General features: G+C 38.8%; 1 protein-coding gene across 1 annotated transcript in view; it reads left to right on the top strand.

Moving 5' to 3' along the window:
• Nucleotides 1-16188, top strand: part of KCNH5 (potassium voltage-gated channel subfamily H member 5) — a 152178-nt gene that overhangs the window by 103298 nt on the left and 32692 nt on the right. The window contains exon 9 of the mRNA XM_009903690.2: nucleotides 10291-10543. Coding sequence (XP_009901992.1) covers nucleotides 10291-10543 — 253 coding nt within the window. The remainder of the gene's footprint in view (nucleotides 1-10290; nucleotides 10544-16188) is intronic.

Here is a 16188-nt window from a genome sequence, read left to right as displayed (position 1 = left end):
TAGGCAAGACATAACAGGTCTAGGTTTCTGGTCAGTGGAGATTGGTGATGCTCCTATGGCTTCTGTGGACCTGGTATACATCAACTGAAATTAGGCATTCAGGCTCTATGAAGATTTCCTTTACAAGAAGTTAAAAGCAAATGTCCAATGGAGGGTAAGGAAGCATCATGGTAGATTAGTATCTTAAAAGGTCTAATGATTGCAGAGTTTTGAAGTTGTTGCTTCAGCTGAATTTATTTTGCAATATAGGATGATGATGCAGCTTGTTCAGCTATATCAAGATGAAGTTGCTGCACCGATTTAGTCTTACATCATGCAGATGCAATATCAGTTCTTATTACTCATCTGCTGTGAAATTCAGTTTACCATCACAAATACCACTCTTTTAAGTAACAAGGATTTTGATTTCACTATGCCACATTCTTTAATATGTTGACTTATACACTAATACCCTAACTTCCCAGTGTCGATTCAGTGTTAAAAGTGAGCTTTTGTATTGTAAACTCCTGTAAATGCATTCAGTCCTGTTGTGTAAACTCAAAACCACGTTAAGCCAGAATCCTGTATTATTCTACAGTTTAATTAGATTGTAACAATGCTTTGCAGTTAATTAGGAGAACCTATGCTTTAATTACTGATATTTCCTTCCATAGTTTCTGCATGTGTGGTTTTATAGATAACAAAAAATGCAGTTAGAGCCATAATCTTTGAGTCACGGTAAGCAGTGTTCTCTGGTCTGTACCATAGTAGTGACTGCTTAGTCAGAGAATTAATATGGCTGTAAAATCTGTGACTTAGGTTTTTAACAATTTTTCCCTGGTAAAGTCTTGCCAAAACTTAGGCTTGGATCCAAAGACTATGTAAAACAGTGGAAGGATTTCAGGAACTTCTGGATCTGGGCATCAGTAGTTGCATCTAATCAACCTGTTACAGAAGAACAGAGACAAGATAAATGTAAGAACTTGAGCACGTGTCTGAATGTTTTGGTGTTTTGTATCCCTTACAGCCTGCAAGTCTGCAAAAGCAACAGCAGCCTGTAGTGCCCTTACTGGACATCTCTGTGTCTGTATGAGTGTAAAGATCAGGCAGTTTGCTTTCACCTGCAGGACCTTGGCCAAAGTCAGGATTTGGTTTAGCAAAAGAATGGAAAGCTGTTTTATATCCAGGCAGCCTTCCTACCTTTATCTCCACTCAGGAAGGTGTTATGATGTACTTCACCAAAGCAAACGAGAAAACTTAAAACCCAACTGAAAAAAGGGTAGAAAGAGTGGTACAGAGACTAGTCATGCAGTGTGCCTCTTTTCTCTTGCATTAGTTCCTTCATTACCCATTCAAGCCCTATCCAGAGTAGGTTGCAGTAGAGCTTTACTGCCTCAGGTCTTGAACTGCTTCTCTGAACTGCTTTGTCCAACAGCCTGGATGTGACCTTAGGGGTTTCTTCCAGTCTCCTTTTCAAAGCTTCAGCAATGACTCTAGATATCTTTGCATCACATGATTTCCCATTCTCCTTACATTTTCAATAAGCTTCTTATCTTGCAAAACACATATGCTCATGACACGTGATAATTAGTGAAAAATTTACCAACTTTTCAGTTTCCATCATTCAAGGATGTTTTCCAACCACACATATAGTATTACATCCTAAACCGTTCCAAATATATCTGTATTGTCACCTTGGAATGTTTTTGCAACATTTATCATGCATTTCATTCAGTCGCTCAGCGTGTTGAAATGCCTTTGTTTTGAAATTCAAATTCAGAGAACAAGAAGGTTAATGTACTAGCGAAGAATGAAATTTCTTAGTGTTACAGTAGGTTTCTATGGTGATGAACAATCCTAGTAATTTGATGGAGTAAAAATAAACACATGTGCATATGTTTCCATGATAGCTACAGATGTTAAATTAATATGGTTGAAATTAAAATACAACTTAATAACTTTAGTGGAGTTACTCCCACTTAATATGTGTGGACTTACTGTGTCAGATCTCCGATATCTATCCCTGAATGACACATTCAGTATATAGTCCCAAGGAAGATCTTGGCTAAAACTGAACATTTAGTCCTTGTTGCTAATGAGAGCAAGCTGTCCCAAACAGAATTTTGCCTTAAAGCCTCAGTCTGTTGTTCTTGTATGTGTCTTAAGCACATTATTATGACTTCCCTGTACTCTTTGGGAATAGCTCATCTTCAAATCCTGTCTCCAAACCACAGTTCCTTCAGCCTGTCTCTGAGTGTTCACAAATAAGGAATTAACACTGACACTAAAAGCATTAGCATATTTATTATTATTACTTAAGGGGAAGCAAGTGGCCTCTGATCCATAATCTTAAATCACTTAAACATGAAAGCTCTCTTCTGACAGCTGGGATGATATATGTAATACATGCACATGAACTCTTATCTCCTGGTGTAGCAACATCTCAAACAAGAGGGATTTAAAAAAAAATAAATTTAAAAATTATTTTATGTTTAATGCTACAAGTTTCAGGGTTATTCATTCAGTAATGAGCAGAGATAAATACACTGCAAAACTATGAAGCCTTTATGTACTAAACAGTATCTGTCATCCAGTGAAACCTGTTATTTTGAGAGAGGTAAAAAGAGGAACTACATTCTCTGCACATGTCCATTTTTAAGCAGCTGAAAAAAAAAATCTTTGCATCAGTAATTTGATATCTGAAACACACTGAATTAAAATCTCTCAGTTTTTATTGAAATCTCTAGGCAGCAAATGAAAAATTTATAGATATTAGCTCTTCCATATGAAATAGGTCATTATACATGAAAGCAGAGCAACCATTAACTAACATGCAGGATATCTCAAGGTCTCATCTAATGATAACGTTCTGAAATGTCAGTAAAACCCAAAGATTTTCTCTTCTTGACCCCTATGCTTTTGTATGGCTTAGGATTTGCTCAGAAACCAATTAAATAAATGTCTATCATGTTTTAACAGTCAATTGCTTCAGAAGAGCCAGAGGTTGAAAGAGAAAAAAGGCATCTAGTCTCAACCTAAGCATCAATGGCAATTTGAAAAATGAGAGCAAATTCCACATTGCAATGACTGAAATGGAAATCATGGAAAAATGACTCAGTATTCAAACTGTTCATTGCTGGCCTACTAAGCTTTCATGCAGGAGAGATGGATTTATGGTAAATAGAGACAGGTTGTAGCTTTATTAAACATTAATCTACTGAAGGACAGTGCAGTTTAGTCATGCTTGCTGTTAGTAAGCTCTTAAAGAGCTGTAGCAATAATTAGTGGTACCTTGAGATGAATAGGAGAATAAGACTGCCATTCCTAGTGTCCCATCACATAGAGGTGTCTGTAAGTGCTGGCTGCATTTCCTTGTGGATGACCAGGGTAGAAGACTTCCAAGCTTCATGAGAACTTCTACAAAATTAGATGTGACAGCTGTACAATTCCATGCTGAAGAGGGAAGGTAAAAATCCTTTGGACAAGTATTTTTGTTTCATTGTAGAAGCGAGGTTGTTGGTCGTTCCTTGCAGATCGGGACGAGGTGAACAAGAAGTCTTCCCTCACCTCACAGAGCTGAGCTAGGACCAGGTACAGTTGCCATCCGTGGTTCTTTGGAGAGTGGGATGCAGGAGAGATGGTTGGGGTCTTACTACCCTTCACATGGGTCCAAGAGTGTGGTCAGTGCACCAGTGGGGCTTTCTGTTTCACCTTTCTGGATGGTATGGATTATTTGCCTCCTGTGTGCACTGTGCAGAGTCATGGTTATCCCTGCTTCTTGAATGTGTTCATTTTGGGATTGGTACAGACTAAACTATGAATTTATCATGCTTGAAGAAGTGTCAGGGCTATGGAGCAGCTCATGAACTTATTTCCTGGGGGACCAAGTACCCAAGTGGATAGGTCAGGCATTTTCCTGAGCACTACTACCAAGGGAATGCCAGAGAGGGAGTTCCAGAGAGCACATCTAGTGAAAGGTCTTCTCCTAGTGCTTTCTTAATACTCTCACTCTTCAATGTCTTTACATAACACTGCTTGTTAGAAAGTAGAGCTACGTCCAGAAGAAGCACAAAATAAAGTCATCCCCTGATCAACTTCATTGTTCCAACAGTGACCTTTGTGCTGGAGATTGTCACTCCAAAAAAATAGTATGAACTATGCCATATTCTTTTTGATGTCTGTGTTTCTTTTCTTTATCTGAAATGTTTGTTTGTTAATAATCGAATTGGCTGTAGTCTGATATTCTTTGCTGTATTAGAAGGTCATGTAATGACTGTGCGTGGGATCGATATAATAGGAAAGCTGAAGCAATAAAACCTTTGACTTTACAACCCTTAGGTAATCTGAGATCTGGTACTTTAGGTTGTCAGTGAATGTTACTAGTGCGTCACATTTTCCGTTGCCTTAGACAAACCAAAAGACCCTGTGCCGGTGAACCACTTGATTCCTTAAAACATATGGTGATGCCTCTCATCTTCCCCTGTTTTTCAGACCCTTGGCCAGATTCTTTCTGTGTTCACAAGACTGAATTTAATCTAGAGCCAGTTTCTAGGATTTTTTAATGTCTCTGACACTTCCTGTTGAGTTGAAAGCCAGTTAATTTTTTCACTATACTACTACAATTTTGATTCAGTTTAGATCAGTTCAGTTCAAGCAAACAAGCCAAACTCAGCTTGTTAGACCTTATTTTCAGATCTCAATTTCTGACCATTTAAATACAAGTGAGCTTGGATTTTAATGCAATTAAAGTGAGCACGCCATTGCTGCTGAAATTCAATTCTTAGTGCCAAGATAGTCTGTGATGTATTAAAAATTAACATAATGAACACAGGGTTAATAACTGTTTGGTTCCATACATCACTGTTTGAGTTACAAAATTACCTGATTATTACAGGAAACTGCTCTGTGATTTGCCAATGAGCTGTTTTCTTACCTTTGTCTCTTTGGCCTGTTTTCATTGCTGAATGTAATGCTTTTAGCCAGGTCTGCAAAATAATTCAACACTCAAATGAGCCAAATCCTTCTAAAAATCTGAATAACTTCTTCAGGTGCCTAGAGGGTATCGTGGTTTTTTTTTGGCAAGAAATGACTTTGATTATGAATGCTGAATACATCTGAGTGTCCCTTCTCCAAGAATAAACCCAGAGTGGCCCTTCTCCACAAAATATAAAGACATAGCTGTGGTCCATAACTGGCTGGAAGTTGGCAGAACTCATTTATTGCCAAAGCTGACACTTTTTAATATCTCTAATATTTATCACACTTATTCATTTAGGAAATGATCATTTTTATTCCACTGCTGTCTAAGCTCTTTGCTTGCATATCAGCCAATATATCCCCTAGATAAAAACCCCAAAAAAGTGAGAATCCTATGTGCTTAAAGGGAATTGCACATAGATAATAATTATGATTCACTGGGCACTACCCTTTTTTGTTAACAAGTCTTAACAGATTCGGTAATATTTGCTAAATCATCCTGTAGTGTTTTCCAACCAGGAAAAGTTGTGGGTTGGTTTTTTTTGTTTTGTTTTGTTTTTGGTGTTTTGGGTTTTTTTAATACTTAAACCCATCCTAAAAGATTCTGTTTGGGCACACTATTAATCTGTGCAAGTATTGTTTCAATTCATTCGCTTTTCTTTGAGTTCTTTGTAATTTCTGCTCCCTGCAGAATTCTTTGAGCTGTTCAAGGATTTATCCTAAACTGCCTGAACATGCTGAGGAAATGGGTGGGAGAAGGTAAAAATCAGATGGAACCTCCTTGGGAATTTTATTCCCTCCTTACAAGTCTTGAGCTGTAAAGATAGTGAGATGTTTTGTGCCAATTTCCTTTGAGTCTTCCAAACCTAGTTACTGCCTTTCCCAGTCTCTCGCAGCAACCACAAGCATAATTGACATATGCCATAGGGTGCTCTAGAGATGAGAGTGGTGTTGAATGTCTCCACTGGGCGTCATTGTGTTTGGGTTTGTATCAGCTGGGTGCCAGGTGATGATGGCAGAGCTCAGCAGTTGTCTTATATTGACTTTGATGAGGTTTAATTTTCTGTGCAGAGAACAAAAAGTGCTAAATGTTATTTTGTGCTTTATTTTCTCCTCTCAGCTTTGTAGTGGTTGAAGTCTTGATGGATACTTGTGTAGTGTTCACATGTGACACAGAGCCTTGCTCCTTTTTTTTGGTAGAAATGCAGCTTAAACAGCCAACAAAGGTTCTTCTTTGGGTAGAATTCTACTTTCTCTTCTGATTTTGCTTTGAAACCTAGCAGGTTCTGTTCTTTCATGCTGCTTGGGTGCATATGGGAAAGCTGAAAGCAAAGTCTGCAGCTACAGACTTATTACAGAACAACTTTTGTAGCAGCACAAGCATCTGGTCCCTGCAGACTGCCTGCTCCAAGTCGTGTGCTCCAAACCCATCAGTTCGTAAAGCGTTACAGTCAGCAACCTTAATATCCTGTCTTGCTTATAAAGTACAGGTTTTGCTGAGAAAGGTCTTGAAATCTCCAAGGAAATGATTGGACTCGATCTTTAAAGTCTTTTGCAGCCCGAATGATTCTGGGACTGTGGGTTTTGATGTGCTGCTTCTAGAATACACAGGCTAGAATTAATGCCCCAGTAGAACTTTGGGTTCTACTGACAGGAAGTAGTAGAGGCACTTCCCTAACAGGAAAACAATAGATAGAGCATTACAGGGTATCCTCTCCTTTAAACTGAATTTCTTTCTTATGCTCATATGTGTGCATTTGTATACCATATGGACTCATGTACAACCATGTTGTTACTAGTTTGTACTAGTTACTACTTTTAGGTTGCATGCTGCCTTAAAAATGCTGAGATCTTAGTCAGAGCATTTCACAGTAAGAATGTCAAAGTCTTGTATTATCAATTAGGGATCATTTTCAGAAGATTATTTATCTGAATGTGAAGTGCTTATTTTCTCATTTTCTACTCTTAGGATCTTTAGACTATTTATTATTAGCTTCCAAATGTTTCTGTTTGTGCTTCTATATCACATTATGTGTCATCTTTGGAAGCAGGAAAATTACTACACACTGTTATCTGTCACCAAAAACTCCTTTCTACAGTACAACTAATAGAAAAGCTGGCGGCATCTGTGAGACTTCTGAATTCATGATGTTGGTATTTGTAAACGCAAAAGGAAGTGCTGCAAAGTAAGGTTGGAGTTCATGAAGTCTTGGAGCATATAGCTGAATATTGAGATTATCTATCTTTGCTCTTCTTTTCCCCTATATATGTCTACATTTCTCTTTCTCAGTCAAAGCTCCTTTGCCGTATCTTTTAGTATTGAGTATTTCATCTAGCTGTTATATTTAATTTTCTTTTCTCAATCCTTGCAGCATAGCAGACAAGAGAACTGACATACAGAATAGTGGTTCCTGGCTAACTCTTGGATCATTACTCATTTACTGCTGTGCTAGATGATATCTCCATATACCTCCATACAGTCATATGTCACTAGGCAAATCACTTTATCATGACATCAGAAAATTCCTGAATTGTGCTTTCTAAGATTGGCTTTTTCTGTGCAATGGAATTTTGTTCTGTTTGTTCATACTACAGTGTGTGATAATAGATATGCTTGCTGTATCTATGAAAGAGTAATGCTTTTAATACTCTGTATTTAACTTTCTGGGGAAACAGTATGCTGCTTTTCATTCAGGTAGCTTTTATTCTTGAGCAAAACAGTACATTTACAGTCCAAAAAACCAAAGGGTTCTGGAACATCTCCAAATCTTACAGTAACAACCTCTGTAATAGTTTAACCAATTTCCCCTGCAGTTTGGAACCTTTAAAGATAAAATTTGGAAATCGGTCATGTATGAATGTGCACATTTTTCTTAAGAGCAGAGTCAGAGAATTCATGGCTCATGGCCTTGTTAAGTCAAAAGCACTTACATTACTTGAAAGTATTAAAAGGTTGTAAAAAACTTCAAGCCATAATTTAGGTCCAAGAGAAGATAAAAATATTACAAATCCTCAATCACGATACAGAGGAAAGCAGGTTTTTTCATTAAATTACCATTGAGAAGAAGAAAGATCACATGTTTCTATTTTACTGCAATAAAGATGAGGTTTCTCTTTGATACAGAAGTAGGGCTGAGGTGAAACAATCACTCTCAAAACTAATTTTTGAGTCTTACTGGAAAAACTAAGGTGTGCCCATATTTCTAGTGGTAAATAGAATGACTCAGGTATGCATAAGGTTGTAAAATTGACATTTGTCTCTAATGAAATTATGGAAATGTTATACAGGATAGGGCCAACAGTGATTCAGACAAGACATTATTACTAATGTAAATGATGGTTTACAGAGAATATGCCTTGTCAAATGTGTTTATTGTTAATTTTTATGATAAAACAGACCTATGCAGAGTATTTTAATATGTTTTGTATATCTTCTGTACATCATTTCATAACAGACAAATAGTATTATGCCAAGGTGACTTACTCTGTCTTAAATCAAATAAAAGCTAATTATCTGGCAGGTCTGGGAAGGTGGTTTTAAGTGAGACTACCTCACACTATGGGGAAATTTCCAAAGAGATACTGTGCTTCAGAGTGTTAGGCAGAGGAATCATCATCTCTCTTGTTTATTCAAGATGAGGTTGAGAAAGGACCTGACGATATCCTATATGCACCTATGTGTGGAAAAGATTTCTGATGATTGCGTGCCTTTTAACTGAGCAACATGATGAGATCCACTGTCCATTGGCTGAAAATTAAAACAAAAAATTATTCAGTCAGAAATAACACATTTTAAAAGAGAGAGTAACTACACTACATCATTTGAAAGTATTAAATTAAGGCCTTTTAGGCTATAATTTTATTGTGTATTTTGGGATCGGAAAAAATTACAAGCTCATGAGATTAGGGCAGGTAGTTGCAGTAGCCCCTTTTGGCCTCACACTGTCAGAGTACAGAGGATAGGAAACTAACTTCTGCTTCACCTTTCTGCATTCATTATATCTTCAACCAGAAAGGAACTTTGATCTCTTGAAATGAGGAAGGGACTGAATGGTATTAGTAAACTAGGAACTGTTTGCTCCTTTTCCCATGTTATGCTTTACAATCATTAGTAATACTTTAATGCATTTTATACTTCTGCATTAAACAGAAATTAAAATCGTGGCTTTACTACAATAGTATCATGGCTGTTTGCTTCAAAGCTTAGTCAGGGTTACCAGAGTCTCCCTCTGTTTGCTAAAATTAAATGGTAATCAACGCATTGATCCAATGTCCCTGTATCTCTCAATACCTGAAGAGCAAGCTGCCAGGTTAATCAGAAATTAATCAGCACTATTGATCTGCAGTCTTCTTTATATGAAACTTCCAAAGTACTCTCATTCTCATGCTCTTTTCTATTAATTATCCTAGGAAAACTTTAAAAGGTTTAATATGCTTTTACCATTCTTTTTAGGGTTATTAGAACTTTAGGCTATTCAGGAAGATGTGTAGATATTGAGCACACAGTTTACAAACCTAATGAGACCCACAGGTTTTTGCTTTCTTCTGGATATTTGTGTTACTATTTCAATATGGAAAGCTATTTAAGGTAAGAAATTAATTAAAGGTCTTATTTAATTGATTTGTTATGAAGACATCCTCATGTACACAGAACAGCTTTATACTTAATTACTTTACATTTCATAAGGTTTCTTAACACTTTTTTTGTTCTAGTCTAAACATCTTTGAATTGTCTAGTCTGTAAGCCCTCTTGGGCAGGTTACTTACTATATCTCTGTTGGGCTCAGAAACTAAACCCTAGATGTGTTTGGATACACATTGGTAAGTGGCGATCTACATCAAGGCTTGAAGATTAGGTTTTCTGGATGCGAGCAAACTATGCTGTTTTCTGTTGTGAATGGTCTGTCCTTGTATGTCTTCCAGCTTCTTCAGCTCTGAATGTCTATTCTGTGCTCCTGCAGGGGCTGAGTGTATCACTGAGTGGATAGTCTGGGCACCAAGTCTGGAGGGCTATCCACAAACAGGACATACTTTTGCTACCTGCAATTCTGGAAGTGTGGAAAGTGTTAGTAATGAGAGCAGTCTAATAGAATAGTCCCTTCTAAACCACCCTTTCAGCTGCAGTGAAAGTAGTAGATGGGTAGAAAAAGACTACTCCAATTCAAGATAAAACTTCCACCGTAGCCTTTATGAAACAACTGGATGGATGGATGGGTGCATCTTGGTGTCCCCCCAGGCAGATCTTAAGATCCTTCCGTTCAGTTATTTCATAAAGCGTGCACTGGCCTGCTGTCATATTCCCAGCTGATTATTTTTCATCTTTCTTTTATTCAGGTTCTCTCAATTTGCCCAAAGGACATGAGAGCAGATATTTGCGTGCACCTAAACCGGAAAGTTTTTAATGAGCACCCTGCCTTCCGGCTGGCTAGCGACGGCTGCCTGAGAGCCCTGGCTGTGGAGTTCCAGACGATCCATTGTGCCCCAGGGGACCTCATCTATCATGCTGGGGAAAGTGTTGATGCTCTTTGCTTTGTGGTCTCGGGATCCCTAGAAGTCATTCAGGACGACGAGGTGGTGGCAATTTTAGGTACTGTGATCTCTATTGAAATGCTAGTGATTTGAATCTATTTGCCTTCTGCTTAGTTTTGAATATTAATTAGTCTTGTGTAACATCAGCTAGGACTACAGGGTGTTAGTGGTTGTCATAGGATGGAGAAGAGTCTCCAGAGACACTACTCTATAAGCAAGCCTTTCATATTTTATGCCATTGGGAATGCTCTTTCTGCTCAGTATTGCTCACTGGTCACAGTAACAGTGTTTCTGAGCAGAAAGGAATGGCATCTCTCTGCTTAGACATCTTTTAAATAGCCCGGTAGAAGAAATGTGCATTGTTTTATAGTAGTCTCTCAGGAGGTTTTGCACATTAACCTTCACACCAGGATTTTCCTTTGTCTGTATTCTAGCCTAGAATAACACCTGCAAACAGTCTCTACAAGGAAGCAAAATTGTCACTTGTAGTGAACTAGCTTTACTGGAAATATTCTGATCCAACTGTGCAGAGATAGAAATGCACCATCTATCCAGTCACAGCTGTGAGAAGTCTGAGTAATGGGAGAGTCCTAGGTTAATCACCCCACTACTCCACTGTGGTGTCCAGTTTGGCAGTGGTGGGTGGGAAAGAGCCTAATGCAGACTCGCACTAGCTTGTATGAAAAGGTGTAGCAAATGGTGGGACTGAGTGGTCAGCACTAGTGTTGAGGCAGAAATCCTCAGTGGCAGAACAGCATAGAAGAAGAACTGGTGGCTCTTCAGGAAAACCATCCACAGTCAGTCTGTTTAAACAGACCCATGTATTACAGAGCTCATCTCCTCTAAAATAGTCACTATCTGCCTTCTTTGAAACTGGAGCTGTGACTTCCTGAGGGCAAATCCAGTTGGTGACCTTGTCCTAGGGCATCTCTCAGCCTCACTGAAGCTCTGTACTGCTCCATGGTTCCCTCTTGTCTCTCATGGGGATAATTTCTGGGAGATGAGGGTTGCACTGGCATGGGGAGAATTTCTGGGAGATGAGGGTTGCACTGGCATGTAGGAAAAGGGCAGACATGTGAGTCAGTACTGGTTGTGAATCAAGGCTTCAGCTCCTTCCCAGCTGGCAGCAAATGAGAACAGAGGAGAAATGAGATTAGCATGTAGCTGAAGGAGACTCCTGATGTGTCAATGTACAAGCTTGTGTATGTGTGTGCTGTACTGAGGTGGGGCTGGGCAGTGTGCAGTTGTGTGGATGCTACTCCATAGGGATGGCTCCCCAAGGGTGTAACCTGGGTTGTCCCAGATGGAGAGTATGAATTTGGGAAAATGAATATCCACACTTCCATGAAATACCTGCTGCAGCTTTCTGTGCTCTAAGATCTTAAAAAATATGGATTTAATGTAACAATGAATCTGTTCCATATTCAGTTGTAAAGTCATTATGATGAAAACTCCTAAATCTACAATTTCCATAGTAAAATAGTCCTTGTATTTCAGCTCACTGGACTGTTTCATTTTTATTATTAATCTCATGGACAATATCCTATCCTTACAGCTATTTAAAAAATCAACCCAAAAGCTTTAAGATTAAGTAGCAGCCTTTAAACAAATAAATATGTTTTTGGTTTTTTCCCCCTGGGTAGTAGAATGAAACCAGACAATAAGTATGTAATTTACTGAACTAGAAGCCAGCACTAAATGGATTACATGCAAACCTTTATTGCTTTTAGTAATGAGTATTGTAGATTTGGAATGACAGCAAGAACTTCTTGTTTCTACATTGTAATATGGTAAATCTACTATCTATGTTATTTTCCATTTGGCTGGAGAAACCTTTAGCCATATGTAGTTAAAGTGAATTACTTTTAATTCCAAAGAAGTGCCTTTTGATTCTGCTGTGGCTGCTGATAGGCAATCCCATGACTTGGAGCTATGTTTATCGTGTAGTACAGGCATGGGCAGAATGTGTACATGTAGCTTAAAGCAAGATTAACTGCTTCCACTAGTCAAAGAGCACATTGGAGAGGTTTTTCATGAACTTGCAAATTATTTAACAGAATAGTGAACCGAGTAATTATGAGATGTTGTATCCTAAAATTTCACCTGTGGAAGAAAATCTGTCCCATATGTAGTGGCAGCTGTGCCACCTGAAATAGTAACTGCAGATCAGACTGTGAAGAGCATAATTTTTATTGATCTGTTCATCCTCAAGAAGTAGAAGCACAAAGAAAGTGAACCTTTCTAAGGGGTAGACGAGGTTTAAAAGCATGAAAACCTCTGAAGCCTACTTTGAATACCCCAAGGATCTGCTTTCACACTGAGTTTCCTAAGGATAGTCAACTTCTGGGGTTGTACTGCCAATCTGTCCACCTTCTCTATTCCCCAGCAGTAACCCATCATGGAAATGTGATAGGTATCCTTTGGAAACTTGTCCTCATTAACTTCCTCTGTGGGAGCAGGAGCATGGCAGGGCAATGTTGTATGCCAGCCTCTGCTCCTTGCAGAGCCATCCTAAGGTGTGGTTTTGTTTTGTTTTGGTTGGTTTGTTTGTTTTAAACTTGTACTTTGCAGTTACTCTTTCAATAGTGCAGGATTATTCAACATGATAGTGTTATATGCCTTGCTGAAAGTGAGAGAAAGGTGTGTTCCTTTTCCCACCATGCTCACTTGCAGATGGAAATTCTGGTATATCCTTAAAAGAGGAATATCCTAGAAAAGTAAATCAGGTAGGAACACCAAAATGTAAGAAGAACATGCATCTTCAGTCTCTTACATTCACACTTCTGTCCAAAGTGAAGGGCTTTGTTTTCCCTTGGGTGCCAGCATGAATCACCCTCTGATGTTTCTGCCTTACCGTATTCCCTTTCCTGGTATCATGGTGAATTGGCCCACCCAGCTTCCATACCAAAACAATGTCCTTAGGAGACCAGACATCCTGTCCAGGTGCCTTCTGCAGGCTCCACTGGGGAGACAACCATCCTTTTGTTTAGCAGCAGTTTTCCTGGCTCAACAGCCCCAGCTTTGGCATTTATTGTGCTCAAAACCAGGTGAAACCCAGTTACTGACAGGACAACTTGCAGCACTATGACTTTTTTTTTTTCTCCCTGGTTTGGTTTTCTTCTCATTTGTGCTTCATTAAATGCCCAGCTGCTGGAGTAATCAGTGTTACAGAAATTGGTACAGTAAGGGAATGAACCCAACTGTAGATCTGCAGTTTATAGGACTCATTAATGAAAATACCCAGGTGCCCTATTATGTTCCCCTCATTAGTTATCTCCATTCCTTGAGGACAGTCTCCTACCTTTTGCGGGCATTGACTGCTGCAGTTATGCAGAGCTGCTGTGATGGGGTGCTGCTTCACTGGAGAAAACAAGATCTAGTCATTTTAACATAACTCATCTGCAGTTGCCAGAATAATGGAGAAGGGCAAACAGTCTTGTCTCTAATTATCAAAACTTTTCTGGCAAGTGAGGTGACCCTGAGAAGGCACATCAGTAATTTTCCACACTCTCAAGCAGGAGTAAACAATTTAACTGCCACTGCTCTGCATGTGGAGGTGTTATCAGTGGAGAAGTCTCAGGAAGGACCAAGGGTTTGAAGCCCCACAGGCTAATGAAATGAGGCATCTGCTAGCAGAGGACACCTAACAATTCACCCTGCCACAATTAACCTGAATTTGCTACTGTTGAGGAGTTTCACGAAAATGGTGATGCCAACCAAATGTCTCTGGAATCCACTTTCCAGCTCCTACTATTTGCACAGCTGACCCTGTGAGTTGTATAGTAACTTAAACCGTGCAGATTGATTAGCAGGGTATAAAGAAGTCATTTTGCCAGCAGAAAAATAATAACCCAAGACATTCAAATGTTGATTATAGGAACTGATCAAAAATATTGCTTGAATTGCATAGTGATAAAAATATATTGAGCAGTGAAATCCTAGGGGGGACTGCTGCTGAATGCATTCAATTTTGATAGTCAGGCCAAAACAAATATAGATTTAATAGCTGGTGTTTCAGCCACACTTAGAGTCCTGATCCCATATTATTCAAGTTATTTGCCTTTATGTGTTGCATATTAATTCTCAGCATGTTGTTCATATAGTCTCAGACAACCAGTTGTTTATTGGCTTTATTATTTTTAGGCAAGCTAGAGTTTCACTTATTAAAGGTCTGCTTCATTAATTATCTCCAGGTCTAGGAAGGGGATATGGCACAGTATCAGAGGAGCTAAGGACAGCAAGAGCGCAAGTTTGATATGGCAGCTGAAAATAGGGGTGAATCTTTCCCTATTCTTAATCTTACATGTGTTTGGAGATCAAAAGATTAAATATCCCACCATATCACACAGGAGCTGACCAAGTAGCAGATCCCATTTAGGTGAGCAGCAAACCGAGGCACTTCAGAACTCTCGTCCATGGGCAATAATGATTTGGTGTTTGGGATCCAGCAACATATTGAATTTTCTTGCTGTAATACAGCCAGGTGTGGGCTCTGAGCAAACAGGACTGTGTGTGATGTACTGTATGACATGTAAAGCAGTCAGTTTAATTCCATCTCATAGAATTAGTAGCTAATTCTGTGATTTTAATTGGGTTATTTGCACTATAAGTTTCTTTTCAAGAGGAGTGAAGGTGGCAGAATTTGCCCCATGTCAGGTCAGTTCTTGATATTTTATACGGAACCTTTTTTGTTGTTGTTTGTCCTGTGAAGTATGTTTGTCCTGTGAAGTAAACCAAAGTAGGCTAATTGTGAGAGTTTCCCCAGGTTAGTAACATGTACCTGGTAGCAATTTGCAGAACAGCCTGTGTCCTATTTCATCTGTAGGAATTTTTTTCCCTTTTGTTCCAACCAGTGAAAGCTCTAAATTAACTACGAGGAAAATGATTCATAAAGGAAAGGGCTTGGGTTTTTTTCAGCTACTAGGACTGCAATAATTAATGTGATGCAGGTTGGTTAAGTGCTGAATCTCAAAGTATTTTGCAAAATCCCTAAAGGATTACAGACCTGAGAACCAACGTGATGTGCTGCTTTGCACTGTGCAGTGCTTCTTAAGCATGTGCCTTGGTCTAAGTCATTATCTTGCAGGTCTGGATTGGCATACATGATACCATGTAGAATTTAGTCCTTCTGATGTGTCTTCCAAAGTGTTATTAGCTCTTGCTGACAGAGTTGAAGGTAGCATTCAGTTTTCCACATTATTTTGTAAATTTAAAGTATTTTTGCCTGTATCTGCATTATAGTTAACTACAGCAAGGAGCATCCATCTTAATTTAGTGCCAGCTGGTGTGTTATAAATGTGATGTGCAGCTTCCAATGTCAGAAAGATTCCTTTCACTGAATTGAAATGGTTTTGAATCAGACCTCCATGCTTCACTGCCAAACCCAGGAACTCAAAAGTCTTGGCAGTGCAAGAAAAGGTAAATGATTTTAAAATTGTGTGATCTACTTCTTTTAAATCAGGCTAACAATTTGATGCAATCTGATTTGCTTTATGAGTTTTGAGGACGGTGGGAATGGGCATGCTTTCAAGTTTATTTCCTCAGGAAGAATAGAAATTTATTTCTGTATAAAATCAAAATGGAGATATCTTGTCTTCAGGAGCTTAGATTTCTAGAGAATTATGAAGTATTGAGACACTTGGACTCAAAATAAGACAGATGAGGGGAGAATATCTCTGTAGATCTTGCTGCTGCCTTCAGTGC

This window comes from Dryobates pubescens, chromosome 5, assembly GCF_014839835.1.
Source record: "Dryobates pubescens isolate bDryPub1 chromosome 5, bDryPub1.pri, whole genome shotgun sequence".
In the NCBI taxonomy this organism is placed as follows: Eukaryota; Metazoa; Chordata; class Aves; order Piciformes; family Picidae; genus Dryobates; species Dryobates pubescens.
The sequence above is the reverse complement of the archived record's forward strand: the minus strand, read 5'-3'. Positions and strand labels throughout refer to the sequence as shown.